The 15,984-nt window shown below is 45.1% G+C and overlaps 1 protein-coding gene across 3 annotated transcripts in view; it reads left to right on the top strand.

The window, feature by feature from the left end:
- The first annotated feature begins 8,936 nt into the window (after positions 1-8,936).
- The window catches only part of LOC105493576 (TNF receptor associated factor 5), a 49,423-nt gene continuing 42,375 nt past the window's right edge, over positions 8,937-15,984 (top strand). Inside the window, exon 1 of one of the 3 annotated variants that reach the window (XM_011761313.2) lies at positions 8,937-9,086. Coding sequence is in view for 1 of the 3 variants with exons in the window: in XM_011761311.3 (XP_011759613.2) it covers positions 9,941-9,984 (44 nt within the window). In the remaining 2 variants the exon portion in view is untranslated. Of the gene's footprint in view, positions 9,087-9,692; positions 9,985-11,842; positions 11,865-15,984 lie in introns of those variants that run through there. The other 2 variants (XM_011761311.3, XM_024796504.2) reach the window with 2 other exon arrangements.

Here is a 15,984-nt window from a genome sequence, read left to right on the forward strand (position 1 = left end):
GCAAAATAGTTGCCCACCAACCTTAATATGATGAGTTTTCCAACTTGACTAAACAACTTAACCTCTGTGAGCCTCATTTTCCTCATTTGGGGAGGAATATATAAACTGGGGCATACAGTACCTGTCCAATGTATGTTAGAGGTTTTTACATGTCTACTTATACCATACCCTTCTTAATAAGGGAAATATATTTTGACTTTTTTTTTTTTTTTTTTTTTTTTGACAGAGTCTCGCTCTGTCACCCAGGCTGGAGTGCAATGGTGCAATCTCAGTTCATTTTTTTTTTTTTAATTAAAGTGCAGTGCAAAAAGGAGAGATTAATTTCAGTTCAAGATGACAGACTGGACATAGTCTTTTACTTTTCTTTCCCATAATCTCCCCCACCAGTCTTACTGAAATGACAAGAAATAGAAAAACCAAAATAACCCTTAGCGCAGTGCTAGGAAGCCAGAGGAGGAGCTACCAGCAGGTGGGAGTAAATGTATGACAAAAGCCCACAGAATTAAGGAACCTCTAATGTGACAAAGAGCTGAAGCCAGCCTTTTGCTAAGAGCCAGCAAAGAACTCAGGCCTTCAGTTGGACAACCTGCCAGGAACTGAATCCTGCCAACAACGATGTGCACTTGAAAATGGATCCTTCCCCAGTTGGGTCTTGAGATGACCAGAACCCAGCTAACACCTTGATTGCAGCCTATGATTAAAGTAGATGCATCCAGATTCCTTACAGAAACTCTGAGTTAAGTGTGTTTGAGCTGCTAAGTTTTGGCAGTGGTTTGTTTTGCAGCAATAGAAAACTAATACAATGGATAAATATACAGTGTTAACACTAATCAAAAGAAAGTTGGAGTGACTGTATTAATGTCAGAAAAAGATTTCAAAGCAAAGACTGTCATCAGGGTTAAAGATGGTCATTTAATAATGATAAAGGTGGGCAGTTCATCAAGAGGATTCCTGATAAAACTGCAAGAAGAAATACACAAATTCACCATTATAGTCAGAGATTTCAACACCATCTCTCAATAACTGATAGAATGTGGAAGCCAAAAATTAGAGTATAGAAGACTTGAATAACACACCTTTACCTAATTGAAATGTGGGATCATTCTACCCAACAGTAGAACAAACACTCTTTTCATGTGCACATGACATTTTTCTCAATATCAGCACTACTGACATTTTAGGTTAGATAATTCTTTGTTGTGCATTTAGAACGTTGAACAGAATCCTCAGCCTCTACCCACTAGATACCAGTAGAACCCACCTCCCCAGTCTGACAATCGAAAATGTCTCCAGACATTGTCAAATGTCCCATAAGGAGCAAAATCACCTCCAGTCGAGAATCATTGCAATATATCATATTAATAAAATAAAGGAAAAAACGCATATGATTATGTTGATAGACACAGAAAAGATACTTGACAAAATCCAGCACCTATTCATGATTAAAACTTAGAAAACTAGGAATATAACGAAACTTCCTCAGCCTGATAAGAGCATCTACAAGGAGCCTACAGTTAACATCACACTTAATTGAATGCTTCCCCTCAGGATGGAAATCAATGCAAGGATGTCTGCACTCACAACTCTATTCAGTGGTTTACTGGAGGTTATAGCCAGTTCAATAGGCAAGAAAAAAGTATACAGATTGGAAAGGAAAAACTAAAATTGTTTTTATGTGTAGATGACATGAAATTGCATGTAAAAAATCGCAAGAAACCTGCAGAAACTAGAATAGTAGTTTTTGCAAGTAGCAAGCTTAAGAAAATCAGAGGATACAAGATCAATGTAAAATCAATTGTATTTTCATATAATGGCAACAACTGATCTGAGAATGGAATTAAGAAAATTTTATTCATGATAGTATCAAAAAGAAAAAAAATACTTAGGAATAAACAAAAATGTGCAAGACTTGTCCACCAAAAACTATACTGCTGAGAGAAATAAGACCTAAATAACTGTTCATGGATTGGAAGACTTGATATTGTTAAAATGGCATTTCTCCTCAAATTGATTTATAGATTCAATCTAATTCTTATAAAAATCCTAGCAGGCTTAATTTGCACAGACTGACAAACTAATTTTGAAATTTATAATGGTGATGCAAAGGACCTAGACCAGGAGCCAGTAAACTTTTTCTATAAACAGCCAAATAGTAAATATGTTAGGCTTTGTGGTCCACAAACTGTTGCAACTCCTAACCTCTGCCATTTTAGTTCAAAAACAGCTAGAGAAAATTTATAAATGAACAGACATAGCTATGTGTCAATAAAACTTTATTTACAAAAACAGGCAGCAACTCCTTAAAACAGACAAAACAATTTTGAAGAAGAACAAAATTGGGTGATTGGCACTAACTAATTTCCATATTTGTTATAAAGATGCAATAATCCAAGATTGTGATATTGGTATAATGATGGACATACAGATCAATGGAACAAAATAAAGAGTCCAGAAATAGACTCACACATATGTGATCAACTAATTTTCAATGAAAGTGTCAGTGTAATTCAAGGCAGAAATGATAGAATATCTGCATGCAAAAAAAAAAACCTCCAATAAACCTTGATCCTTACCTCACATCATGCATAAAAATAAACATGAGATGGAACACAGACCTAAATATAAGAACAAAAACGGCCGAGCACGGCGGCTCGCACATGTGATCCCAGCATTTTGGAAGCCTGAGGCGGGAGGATCACCTCAGGTTGGAAGTTTGAGACCAGCCTGGCCAATATGGTGAAACCCTGTCTCTACTAAAAATAAAAAAATTAGCCGGGTATGTGGCGCATGCCTGTAATCCCAGGTACTCGCGAGGCTGAGGCAGGAGAATGAATGACTTGAACCCAGGATGTGGAGGCTGCAGTGAGCTGAGATCGTGCCACTGTACTCCAGCCTAGGTGCGGCAGGGTAAGACTCTGTCTCAAAAAACAAAACGAAAAAGAACAACTATAACTTTCTAGGAAAAAACACAAGAAAATATATCACTGAAGCATGATCCATAATAGAAAAAAATTGATAAATTGTATTTCATCAAAATTAAAAATGTTACTTTTCAAAAGACACAAGAAAATGAAAAGGTTAGCCATTGGCCAGGAGAAAATATTTGCAAAACATAAGTCTGATCAAAGATTTGTATCCAGAATATACAACGAACTCTTACAATTCAAATATAAAAGCTCTTTCAAATCAGTAATAGAACAAAAAGAGGGGGGTGGTGGAAGATTTGGATACACATTTGCTGAAGAAGATATGCAAATGGAAAATAAGTACATAAAAAGATGATCACATATTAGTCATAAAGGAAATGCAAAGTAAAACCACAATGAGCTACCTGTAACACCCACTAGAATAGCTAATATTAAAAAAAAAAACTGACAATAGCAAGTGTTGTCAGGGATGTGAAGAAACTGGAACCCTCTTACATGGATGGTAGAAATGTAATATGATACAACTACTTTGGAAACCTATTTGGCAACATCTAAAAGACTAAATGTACACTTACAATACAACCCATTAATTTTACTCCTAGGCATCTACCTAAAGAGAAATGAAAATTTATGTGCACACAAAAACTTCTATTCAAATGTTTACAGCAGCATTATTTATAATTGTAAAAACTAGAAATAATACAAATGTCTATCACTTGGGGAATAAACAAAATGGTCTATCAATACAATTTTTTTTTTATTATGGATCATGCTTTGATAATATATTTTCATGTGTTTTTTTCTAGAAATTTATAGTTTTGTTCTTATATTTAGATCTTATGCTCCATCTGTTTAATTTTTATTCGTGGTATAAGGTAGTCAACAAGAAATAAAACACTATTGACTTATGCACCAACATGGATCAATCACAAAAGTATTTTCCTACTTGACACAAAATGCTACATATTTATTCATATTAATTTTCTTCTTTTTTTTTTTTTTAGATGGAGTTTTGCTCTTGTTGCCCAGGCTGGAGTGCAATGGTGTGATCTTGGCTCACCACAACCTCTACCTCCTGGGTTCAAGTGATTCTCCTGCCTCAGGCCTCCAGAGTAGCTGGGATTACGGGTGCCTGCCACCATGCCCGGCTGATTTTTTTGTATTTTTAGTAAAGAAGGGGTTTCACCATGTTGGCCAGGCTGGTCTTGAACTCCTGACCTTATGATCTACCTGCCTCGACCTCCCAAAGTGCTGGAATTACAGGCGTGAGCCACGGCGCCTGGCCTTATTCATATTAATTTTCAAAAAAATGCAAAGCTATGGAGACAAAGGAGATCTCTTGCCTGAGGCCAGGGCTGGGGGTGTGGACTGACTGCAAAGGGACACAGGGGGCGATGGATTTGTTCTAAAATTTCATTGTGGTTATGGCTGCACAACTGTATACATTTACTAAAATTCATCAATTGGGTGAATCTTATGTTATTAAAAGTACATCAGCAAAGTTGTTTAAACAAGGAAGAAGAAGTATGGAACTGGAAGGGCTGTACAAAAGCTGTGTCACAATGAGAGGCCCTCATTTGTGCCAACAGAAGGTAGCATGAGATTTCAGAGGATAGAAGTGGCAAGGTCATGGAATACTGAGGAACGATTGAACTTTGTGTTTTTTCCCAGGATGGGCCCTTCCTGAGCTTATGCCTTTCTTTCTAATGCTTCTGTCCTGTTTTCTGTGAAATGGAAGATGTGACTAACCAGGGTTCCAAGATCATTGCTTGAAATCTCAGCATACAGAGTAAGCACTATTCTCAAAAATAAATACCAAATAAATGGTCTTCCTTGTTACCAACCTATTACAAAATGCAAGACCAAACTGTGCCAATCAAACCTATTATCTTACTTCATGATTCCTAAGGCTAAATAATAACTTTTAAATCTATATTGTAATGCCTTCTGGTGATTATGCAGAATTAATATGTTAAAATGGTTTCCTAGTAGTGACAGGAATTGCATGTGTGAATCTTATTAAAGAAACTGTCAAAGAGGACAGAATTCATACTTAGCCAGGTGTACAATGAAGACAGGAGGCCTAATTTAAAAACAATAAAAATCTCATTTCTCCAGCCAAGGCTGACCATCAGACAATCAAACCATGAACAGGAATAAGGAAGGGTGTGTTTATGTATCAAGCAGGGGATCCCCTGGAATAAATACATAATATAAGGCCATAGGAACAGTAGAGGTCTGCTTTTTTAGAGTGGTGCTGACCCTATAACATAGTAGATAACAATAGAGTAAAGCAAGGTAGAACAAAAGAAACATGGTTTTTTTCTTAAGCTCCTGAGTTAAAGGTGCAGCTGCTGAATGCACATACACAGGCTCTTTTGCAAAGGGAGGCTTACAAAAAATTTACATTGGTCCCAAGAGAAGCTCCCTGCCCCATCCCAGTACTCCCTGCCTCTCTTCTTGTGGTGGTCAGCACACTGACAGGCAGAGCTGAGCTAAAGGTTATTTGATGGAAGCAAAGGAACCAGTCATTCATGTCTTGTCTCAATACAACACCTACTTAGTGAGCAAGCTGCGTGTTCTCTGTGCACAAGACCCTGAGATCTGCTTTTTGCCTGGAAGTGGTTTGCTGCTACAGTATATCACACTTTCCGTGTGTGGTTCTATTACAGACAAAGACTTTCCATTGTAACTTGCAATTGAGTCAAAGGTGCAATCTATGACCCAAGGAGAGGATTTTCCCTCCTTATCTGATCTCGCTGATCCCTAGGTGATGGGAAGTACGAACTTTCGCCCCGCTAACTAACTCACTACATTGATCAGTCTTGTCACAGAGGAGCAGCCTGAGGAAGATAATGCATCCATCTACTATTCCAGTAGGCGGCGTCCTCGCCTCTCCATCAGCACCATCTTTACATTGGCAGCCAGGGTTGCAGTCTCTCATCCTAATTTATACAGCAAATTAAACAGCTGAAATCCATGTCTTTGGGCATCTAGAGCAATATTACAGTGTCTAGAAGCAACAGATAAAAGGGTTAGCCCTTTCCTTCTGCATAAAACTGTAGTGTAGAGTTCAGCCCTGGTCTTATTTTGTAACTGAATTTAGTCTGAAGGTTGGATTTTGTTCAATGTTAGATATCATGTTGAACTTAATGCTGAATATTTTCAAAACACTAAAAGTACTACAATTTGTCTTTAAGTTGTTTTGTTTGAATTCACACCAATCATTTATTTGAGGGGTAGGGTGTAGTGGCTAGGAGTACCAGAACCAGACTTCCCAGAATTCAAATTCTGCCTCTCTCAAACTAATAATTTTGTGATTCTGGGCAAATTGCTCAATAGATAAGATTTTCCATCTATAAAATGGAGTTGATTATTAAATGAGTTAACATGAAAAAGTACCGAGCACAGAAACTGGTATATAAAACTTAATAGGCCGGGCGCAGAGGCTCATGCCTATAATCCTAGTAGTTTGGTAGGCCGAGGTGGGTGGATCACTTGGGATCAGGAATTCGGGATCAGCCTGGCCAACATGGCAAAACTCCATCTCTACTAAGAATACAAAAATTAGCTGGGGTGTGGTGGCGCACGCCTATAGTCCCAGCTACTTGGGAGGCTGAGGCAGGAGAATCGTGTAAACCCAGGAGGTAGAGGTTGCAGTGAGCCAAGATCATGCCACTGCACTCCAGCCTGGGTGACAGAGCGAGATTCCATCTCAAAAAAAAAAAAAAAAAAGAAAAGAAAAAACCCAAAAACTTTAATAAACGTTAGTTATCACTTGAAGGTATTTAATTTTTTTATATGTGCATTTACGTACTTACAGGATTCAAATTCCACTTTATGATCAACAAGGAAACTGGGACTATGTTATTGACTTCTGACTAATATCCATCTAAAATTCCTTTACCTTTCTACTTAGACTCAGCCCTCGAGTTATGCGGCCCTCATTTCCCACCACAATAAAGATCCACCTCTCTATCCCAGCTTTTATTCCATCATATTTAAGGCTTGGATGTAATTTTTGGAACAGTTGACTGCTTTATTCAGTTGGTGGGGAGAGGAGTAGGAGAGAGAAGCAAATCACAGTCAATGACAGTACTAGCGATTCTGAGCATACCTGCATGTATGCATACTAGACACTGATGTTCTAGCCAGTGAAAGGAGATGTAACTTCTAAAACCTTTATCAACTTTATTATGCTTGGAAGTAATGAGAAGAGAGGCAAGAAGCAGGCAATTGTAAGAGAAAGTGGGTGGGACGTAGTGGCTCACACCTTTAATCCCAGTACTTTGGGAGGTCGAGGTGGCAGGATTGCTTAAACCCAGGAGTTTGAGACCAGCCTGGGCAACATAGTAAGTCTCCATCTCTTAAAAAAAAAAAAAAAAAAAAAAAGTAGCTGGGCGAGCTGGGCGTAGTGGTGTGTGCCTGTAGTCCCAGCTACTCTGGAGGCTGAAGCGGCAGAATTACTTGAGCCCAGGAGATCCAGCCTGCAGTGAGCTGTGATCATGCCTCTGCACTCAGCCTGGGTGACAGAGTGAGAACCTCTCTCAAAAAATACACACACACACAAAGAGTGGGAAACTATAGTGTATGGCAGAACAGAGAGGAGAACTTGGGTTCACTAAGCACCTACTCTGTGTCAGGTGTACAGGAATGCTGTCTCATTTAATGCTCATGAGAAGATTATGAGACAGATCTAGAGTAGCGAAGCAACACCCACCAGTGCATCTCCCCCACGGAGCGGTTAATCTAACTCACCAACCAAAAAAGGTTTGGATCTGGATTTCTGGCTCTTTTGAGAAATAAGAGATCAGGTAACAATAGGCTGGCACTGGGTGGTGGCTGCTCCACTAGATCCTCCACCTGCTGCTGGAGGCAGCAGCGCCTCCCTCCTTTCTCCATGACCACCTCTGCCTCCCTCCTGTATGTTTCCTGCCCAGCTCCTGAGCACATCTGAGTTTTTGACTCCCAAGGTGTATATTATTCTCCCCTTTTATTGACGAGTACGGTAACTGAAACTCAGAACAGTCAAGTACTTTTCCCACGGTGGCCTAACTGAAAGTAAAGGATCTAGATAGAATTGGAATTTTGGTTCATTTCATTTATATAGAATGCATTGCCTTTGGAGAGAACATATTGTAAGAAAGAGCTCATATTTAAGAGTGCGCAGGCTGAGCGCGGTGGCTCAGGCCTGTCGGGAGGGCGAGGAGGGTGGATCACAAGGTCAAGAGATGAGACCAGCCTGGCCAACATGGTGAAACCCCGTCTCTACCAAAAATACAAAAATTAGCCGGGCGTGGTGGCGCATGCTTGTAATCCCAGCTACTCGGGAGGCTGAGGCAGGAGAATCGCTTGAACCTGGGAGGCCGAGGTTGCAGTGAGCCGAGATCATGCCACCGCACTCCAGCCTGGCATCAGAGCGAGACTCTGTCTCAAAAAATAAAATGAAATAAAAAATAAATAAAATAAAGAGAGAGAGAGAGAGACTTGGATTCAAGTTACAGTTGCAGAGCTTGCTGAGTGTGTCTCACCTTGGGTACGTCACTCCACGTTGCTGCTCTGGCCCTCAGAGAGCTCATCTGTAAAATGGGGATGACCAGGCCTACTTCACCAGCTTGTTTTGAGGACCACAGGAGATGCTTGGGAAGCCAACCCTTGACATAACGGGGAGCTCTACAACTCTCAGAGATTGGTGGTGTTAGGCCAACAGGCCAACAGGCCAACAGCAAGAGGAGGGCTGGCAAATTTGTGCTACCCTGAAGGAAAGTCCGGGAAGGACTGATTTGAGCCAGCTCTCAAGGCCTTGAGCAAATAGGTCAACACAGAAAAGGACTGGCTGAGCCTTATCTTGCCTGACGGAAGAGCAAGACGTCCACAATTCGAACGCACGTGAGGGAAATCAGATGACTAGACTTGTAGATACTAACGGTTCTGAAGCGGGTAGGTTAGCTTTCCAACCGCCTGGGTGACGGTCTCAGCCTCCGCCCGACCCCTTCCTGCGCGTCCGCTCTTCCCCTGCGCCTGCCCGCGCCCCTCCGCCCGCGCCCGGGCCCCGCCCCAGGCCTCGCCCCCGCTTCGCCGCCGCCGCCGCCGGGCGCAGCCCCGGAGCAGCTGCGCGCCTGCAGACCGGCCCCGCGGAGGCCGCGCGCCGAGCCCCACGTGAGTCCGGCGGATCGCCGCCCAGGGCACCCTCGCGGCGGAAGGTCCGGGGTGGGGACACCGACGAGGGCTTTTCATCTCGTCCCAGTTACTTTGAAACCGAAAGCGCCTGCTGGCGTCCGGTCGGTCCCCGACCGGCAGGGAGGGCGCGAGGCGGCGGCTGGGCCGAGGGAGGCGGAGGGTCCCGGGCTCGCGGGAGACCGGCGGGGCAGGTGACCGCCGACTGCCCCGGGACAGCGGGTGCGGTGCGGAGCGGGTTTTCTTAGCCGGGGAGAGGTGTGGCGAGGGCGGAGACTGGGGGTCCCGAGCTGGGGAGCTGGTCCAGAGGGCGGCTGTGGACCGGAGGGGCCACGTTCTGTCGGGGTGCGCTGGTGGGGAGGACTTTCAGGCACGTCCCGCACACCCGCACTGCAAACCAGGCCCTGGCCCCCTTCCGAACCCGAAGGCACCCCCTCCACCTTTGCAGGGCTTTCCAATCAAAGCAACTCCAGAATGAAACGTCAGGATTGCCAGGAATGGAAGCCTCCACTAGCTGTTCGTTTACGCGTCTTCCTTTAGAAAGCAGATACCCCCTCCCCCAGAAGGCCAGCTCTAACGAGCCTTGACGCAAACCAAAGTTCCGAGAGGTGGAAGGAGTTGCCCAGAGGCACCCAGAGAACTCGCAGATTCTGAGTTCTCCGTACCAGATTGTCTCCACTTTGTTCCTGTTCTGCAGGGTCTTCGTGGTTCTGAGAATGTTCGGGGCCAAGCTCTTGCCGCGGGTCCCACTGGGCCACTCTGGCCGGCCGACTTTCTCTGCTCATTCTGCCTCCTTCTGCTAAGTTTCCATATTTGGGTATTTCAGATTTACTTTCATGAGAACTCAGTTATCTCGCTGTGGCACCAGGCGAGCGTTGAGGTTGGTGAAACCAGGCGAGGCTCCCTGCCAGGGTTGCCCCTGCAGCCCCTACCCTCCATAGCCCTGGGCTCTGACCCACCTCCTGTGAAGATAGGCATCTGGTAAACAGTTAATTCTGTAAATATTTATTGGGCAGGTGCTGTGTGAGAACTGGGCTGGGGCCAATGGAATATGATTATTTCCTCCAGAGATACTTGCATTTTAAAAGGGCTCTGGAAGACCTGAGATGCAAAGAAATTAGTTGAACCATTTCTGGGAATAGAACAGTTCTGGGTGTGTGCGAGATAATTTTAGGCAGCAAAAGGCTGGGCTAGGACCTCACAAATCCCAGCACAGCTGCTCTGCCTTATGTACTCACAAAGCTGAAAACAGGGGTGTTAATGTAATTGGTGGTTTGGGTGGAAACACTTCCATCCCTAACTCTAATTTGAACTAGAAAGACAGAAATTGCTGCAGGAACGATGCACGTAAGATGGAAGTGGAAAACGCCTAGCTTCTGTAAAGGTTTTTGATTTTGTTACAGTTACTGTTTTTGTTGTAACTCTGTGGAATGGATCAACTCTCAGATCCCTGGGTCCTGGACAGAGGCAGGAGAAAGTGTCTGAGCCAGCATCTGGAACAGGGGAAGTGATGGAGAAGGATACTCCTCCCACGGCCTCTGGGCTGAGGCCTGTTGTGATGGGCAGGGTAGGATGGTGGTGTTTCCCTCTGTCAGCAAGCATCACTCGCTGGACTTGGGTAGTAGGGCGATGGAAAGAATGTGAAAAAGAGCTGCCGTCTACTGAATGTCCTAATGATAGGGACTGGGATGTTTCAGAGGGGATGATTTGCACAGTCGGGGAGCTAGATGCCTCAGAGTCACTCTTGTTAGGCTAGCAATGGGAAAGGCACCTCAGTACTTAGACCAACCTTCTGTGATTAGCTCAGCTTTACTGGGGAGCACCTTGAAGGAAAAATAATTATTTGTTTGTAAAGCTCATTCCTTTGCAGAGCATTTTCTCTTTGCCCTTGTCGTTTTGTTCTCATTTTGTCCTCCATGATGCCCTCGTGAGAGCAGGCTTATTCTCTACATCTCTCAGATTGTGAGGGTGAAGCACTGAGGGGGTAAATAGGTCCCTGAGCTCCACTGCTGGACCAGGCCCAGAGCATTGAGGTGTCTGGTTCCCCTGCTCCAGGCCCCTCACCCTGGCTTCTCAGAGAGCCATATCTGCCCACCTCCTCCTCTGTCTGAGGGGTCAGCAAGGGGACCCAGATTCTGATAATGCCTCTGTGGTCTGTCCCCAGCAACATGGAGCAAGTTCTGCTGGAGGCTCTGGCCTAACCACCACAGGAACAGGCATCCACTCTGTTAGCTCTGCCCAGCCAGGCAAACTCGGGGCAAGACGCGTGTCTGTTTTCATGTGTGTCTTGGAACCTGGCATAGAGTAGGCCTAAACAGATGTTTGCTGAATCGAATTGAATTCATTCAGGGTGTGTCTCCTTTGGGGTCTGAGCTTCCAGGGACAAGTGCTGGGTAGGCTTGGGAGAGAGAGGTTGAGCTCGCTGCAGGACTTGCTTAAATCCGGAAATTAGAATAACACTGTACAGCTTACAAGAAGCCCATCTCATCTGATTAATTTCTCACTACCTCCTCAAGAGAAGGGAGAGGCAGATGCTATTCCTTCCACTTTACCTGGTTGCAAGCTGAGGCTCAGAAGTGATTTAAAAGACCTCACAGCATATAGGGTTGGGGCAGGACCCAACTCCAAGTCTTCTTTCTCCAATTCCTGTGCTTTTCCCATAGTTTCTTAACTAAAGGAAGCCAGAATTCTGGGCAGGAGGAGGACGAGAGAACCAGCGCGACAGTCATCAAAAGCTGCCTGACCTTGTCACTGATCGGGGTTAGTGTCTGACTCAGTCTCTGAAGAGCTTTTATCTGCCCAGGTTGTGGCTTTTTCTGGGGTTCTGGATAGGAGTTCTAGCTCCAGTAGAGGTGTAGCAGGTGAGTGTCTGTGTGTGTTGGGGCAGAGGTGAACACGCTGCAGGAGAGAGGCAGTCCTCAGAGCTGGCAGGCACCTGCTGCTGCCGCTGCTGCCGCTGCTGCCACCACCACCCAGGAGTGGGCCAGCATGAATTTGTTGCCTTGCCCAGATGAAAGCTTTATTTGAAGGATCACACAGCAGCCTTGACCCACATGGCCTCCAGCAAGTCCTATCTTGTGAGAAAGTGGCATGGAGGACCGGGCAGGAGATAAAAGTGAAAGTACTCATTAGTCCTGACAGAGGAACTCAGTCTGTTTCCAGTGAGAGTGGTGAGCACATTTTGCATATTTGTACCTGGAGGCAGGTAGTGATGCATGCTTGGATTGTGCTGTAGCAAAAGCAGTATATATGCAAATGGTCTGTACACTGTGCAGTATCCATGTGACATGCAGGTCTTAGAGACCCAGTATTAAGTGACAAAGCCCAGTGAGTGCCCTCCCAGGATATCTGTGTGGAGCGAGGGCTGCCATCTCACTTTCAGCAGAGCCCCATGTCTGATTTCTTGACACCACAGGCTCCATCAGCTTCCCTCCTTAGCAATTCAGAACATTCCTGAATTTTTTCCCATGGCGTTTTTTTTTTTTTTTTTTCCCTCTCAAGGAGAAAGTGCTCTCCTCCAGATCAAGGCGAAAGCACGTTCTCCATCTACACTCCCAAGTCAGCTCTCTCCTCCTCCCTCTGAGGTGGGTTCCCTCCCTCCCTCCCACAGACTTCTTCCCTCCCTCCCTCCCACAGACTTCTTCCCTCCCTCCCTCCCACAGACTTCTTCCCTCCCTCCCTCCCACAGACTTCTTCCCTCCCTCCCTCCCACAGACTTCTTCCCTCCCCTACAAGCTGAGTTTTCTGTTAATAAGAAGACTCCATGTTTCCCAGTCCCTCTTCTCTTTCTTTCACTGACAAGCTTCTGGAAAGAGTGGCCAGCTCTTGCACTCGCTCCTCACTTGGCACCGTGCACCTGCTGTGCTGCTCTGATTGCTCTGTGTAGGTTTCCAGGACCTGGTACTCCTCAGTCGCCAGCCCGTACCAGCCCACGCTGCAGCTATTACTTACCTCCTTGGAGGTTGCTACACCGCCCCCACCAGCATTCCCTTCCTTGACGTCCAGTTTCTTATCCTCCTCTGTCCTGCAAATGCAGGTATGGAACCAAGCCTGGGTCCTCAGGCTGGATTTCAATTCTCTGTGCTTCTTTCCTTGAGCCCTTGGCCATTCCCAAGACTTAAACCAACACTCTTAGGGAAAGGCTGATCAAATTTCCATCCCTCACCCAGTTCTCTTCTTCACCATTATGATTTGCAATATTCAGAATCTTCCCCATGCTGTTTCAGGAGCACCTTAGACATTCGTCCCAGGCCGCCTCTTTCTCTGTGTTCTAACTGTTGCAGAAATTGCTGCTGTTCCTCAGTCACCTTTATCCTGTCCCCCTCAGCCAGTCCTGATCTATCTATTCCCAGTTCAGGGCCACAGGGACTCTTTCCTGGGCAACCTTAATTAAGCATTGACTCGTTTTCCTGCCCCAGGTCCATCTGTATTCAATTTTCCTTTTCACACTACTGCAGAGGGGCCTCCCTAATACATAGCCTGGTCAAGACCTGCTACTTTCAATGATGGTGTAGTAGAAACAGTGTGGACTTCAGAATCTGGTAGGCCTGGGTTCAAATCTGGGTTTATGATTTGCTGGTTGTAGTTATATAATCTGAGCAAGTTGCCCAACTTCTATAGTGTCTGTATTCCCACTGGTAAATAGAAATAGTAATGTGTGCCACTTGGGGTTGCTGGAAAGATTAAATGAGTCAATATATACACAGAACGTGGAGTCTGGCAGATATTCAGTAAAACTAGTTTTCTCCTTCCATGTGGTTAATAGCTGTAGAGCATTGTGGGGTTTCTGGGGAGCTGGAAAATGCATGCCTAGCCTAAAGGCATCAAATTTAAATTAAAAACCAACAGAAGAATTGCTGTGTGTCAGAGTAGACCATCTTTTTTTTTTTTTTTTTTTTTTTTTGAGATGGAGTTTCACTCTTGTCACCCAGACTGCAGTGCAGTGGCACAATCTCAGTTCACTGCAACCTCTGCCTCCGGGATTCAAGCGATTCTCCTGCCTCAGCCTCCCAAGTAGCTGGGATTACAGGCGCCCGCCACCGCAGCTGGCTAATTTTTTGCATTTTTAGTAGAGACGGGGTTTCGCCATGTTGGGCAGGCTGGTCTCAAACTCCTGACCTCAGGTGATCCGCCTGCCTTGGCCTCCCAAAGTGCTGGGATTACAGGTGTGAGCCACTGTGCTGGGGCGAGTAGACCATCATTTAAACTAGCCTATTGCTGCCACTTTGCCATCTCTAAACCAGGTAGACCTCAGGGGCCAGGGTAGGGAAGCTGGGATGGGACAGGGATGGGGATAAGCTGGGATGAGTCTTTGGCAGGCAGAGGGGGCAGGCAGCCTCAGAGGCTGGGGCCCTATGGTCCAGGTTTCAAGGGCAGGAGTCCAGTTTTCAGTACTTGTGGGCAGAGCAGGCGGCAGCTTTGCAGGAAGAATAGTGCTTGGCAGAGAGCCAACACAGGAAAAAAATACAACAGATTTGGAAAACAAAAATACAAGCTCTGACTTGATCGCCAGGAGCAGACCAGTTACTTTAGCAGGATCTGATGTGAAGGCACAGCAGGATGAGGTTGACTTGATGCAAAGCCACCACCCAGAGCCCTTTCTGTTCTCCTGTACTAAGGCGGATGGCTTAGAACAGCCAGGCTGTGTTCTAATGCTTCTGTTAGGGAGACCCTTGACCCTGGAGGATGGAGGGAGGTGGATGGGTTTAAGATAAGCAGCAGCCATGAAGGTCGCTCTTCTGTCTTCATGATTTTAGGATTTCTGAGGTAGAGGCTGGGTTGATATCTATGATGCAACCTAGGAAAACTTACCATGCCTCCCTGGGTTAAAGGCAGAATAATTTAATATAAAGCAAAGGCTTATATGCTAAGCAGATGCAGAATGAAAGAAGTGATTAAAACATTGGGTGGAGTTATTCTAGGAATAACTCACTAGGGAGTGAGAGGGGTAGATAGGAGAAATGGGGGGGGAGGGGAATATTGGACTTAAGCAAAGATGTTTTATTATTTTATTTTATTTTATTTTATTTTTTTTTTTGAGACGGAGTCTAGCTCTGTTGCCCAGGCTGGAGTGCAGTGGCCGGATCTCAGCTCACTGCAAGCCCCGCCTCCCGGGTTCACGCCATTCTCCTGCCTCAGCCTCCCGAGTAGCTGGGAGTACAGGCGCCCGCCACCTCGCCCGGCTAATTTTTTTTGTATTTTAGTAGAGACGGGGTTTCACCGTGTTAGCCAGGATGGTCTCGATCTCCTGAACTCGTGATCCGCCCGTCTCGGCCTCCCAAAGTGCTGGGATTACAGGCTTGAGCCACCGCGCCCGGCCGCAAAGATGTTTTAAAAAGATGAAGAACATTTTAGTCACCCTTAATGAATGGGAAGCAGATTATTTGGGAGCAGACTGATTTCTTTATGTTAAGATGTTTTATTTCAAAAACCAGTACTTCGGGATGTTGCCTCAAATTCTCTGTATCATTCCCACAGACCTCCTTTAGAGATATTTATTGCCATGTATTAGCTGTGGACAGCCAAAGGCTAAGTTCTTTCCCCACTTCCTTGATACTAACAGTTCCCATAGGGCCTCTGTATGACTAGGTGGTTCACTTTCAGTTCACTTACACTGGATCTTCCTAACAAGTGGACCTCTCTAGCCCTCATCTCTTCTACCTCATAACAGCAGTGCTAGATTTTCTCATCATCATTTCTGTTCAAGCCTTGTTAAATAGCTCTAGGCCTTTCTTTTTTGTTGTTATTTTGTTTTGTTTTGAGATGGAGTCTTGCTCTGTTGCCCAGGCTGGAGTGCAGTGGTGCCAACTTGGCTCACTGCAACTTCTGCCTCCCAGGTTCAAGCGATTCTCCTGCCTCAGCTTCTGGAGTAGCTAGGATT

Source organism: Macaca nemestrina, chromosome 1 (genome assembly GCF_043159975.1).
Source record: "Macaca nemestrina isolate mMacNem1 chromosome 1, mMacNem.hap1, whole genome shotgun sequence".
Lineage (NCBI taxonomy): Eukaryota > Metazoa > Chordata > Mammalia > Primates > Cercopithecidae > Macaca > Macaca nemestrina.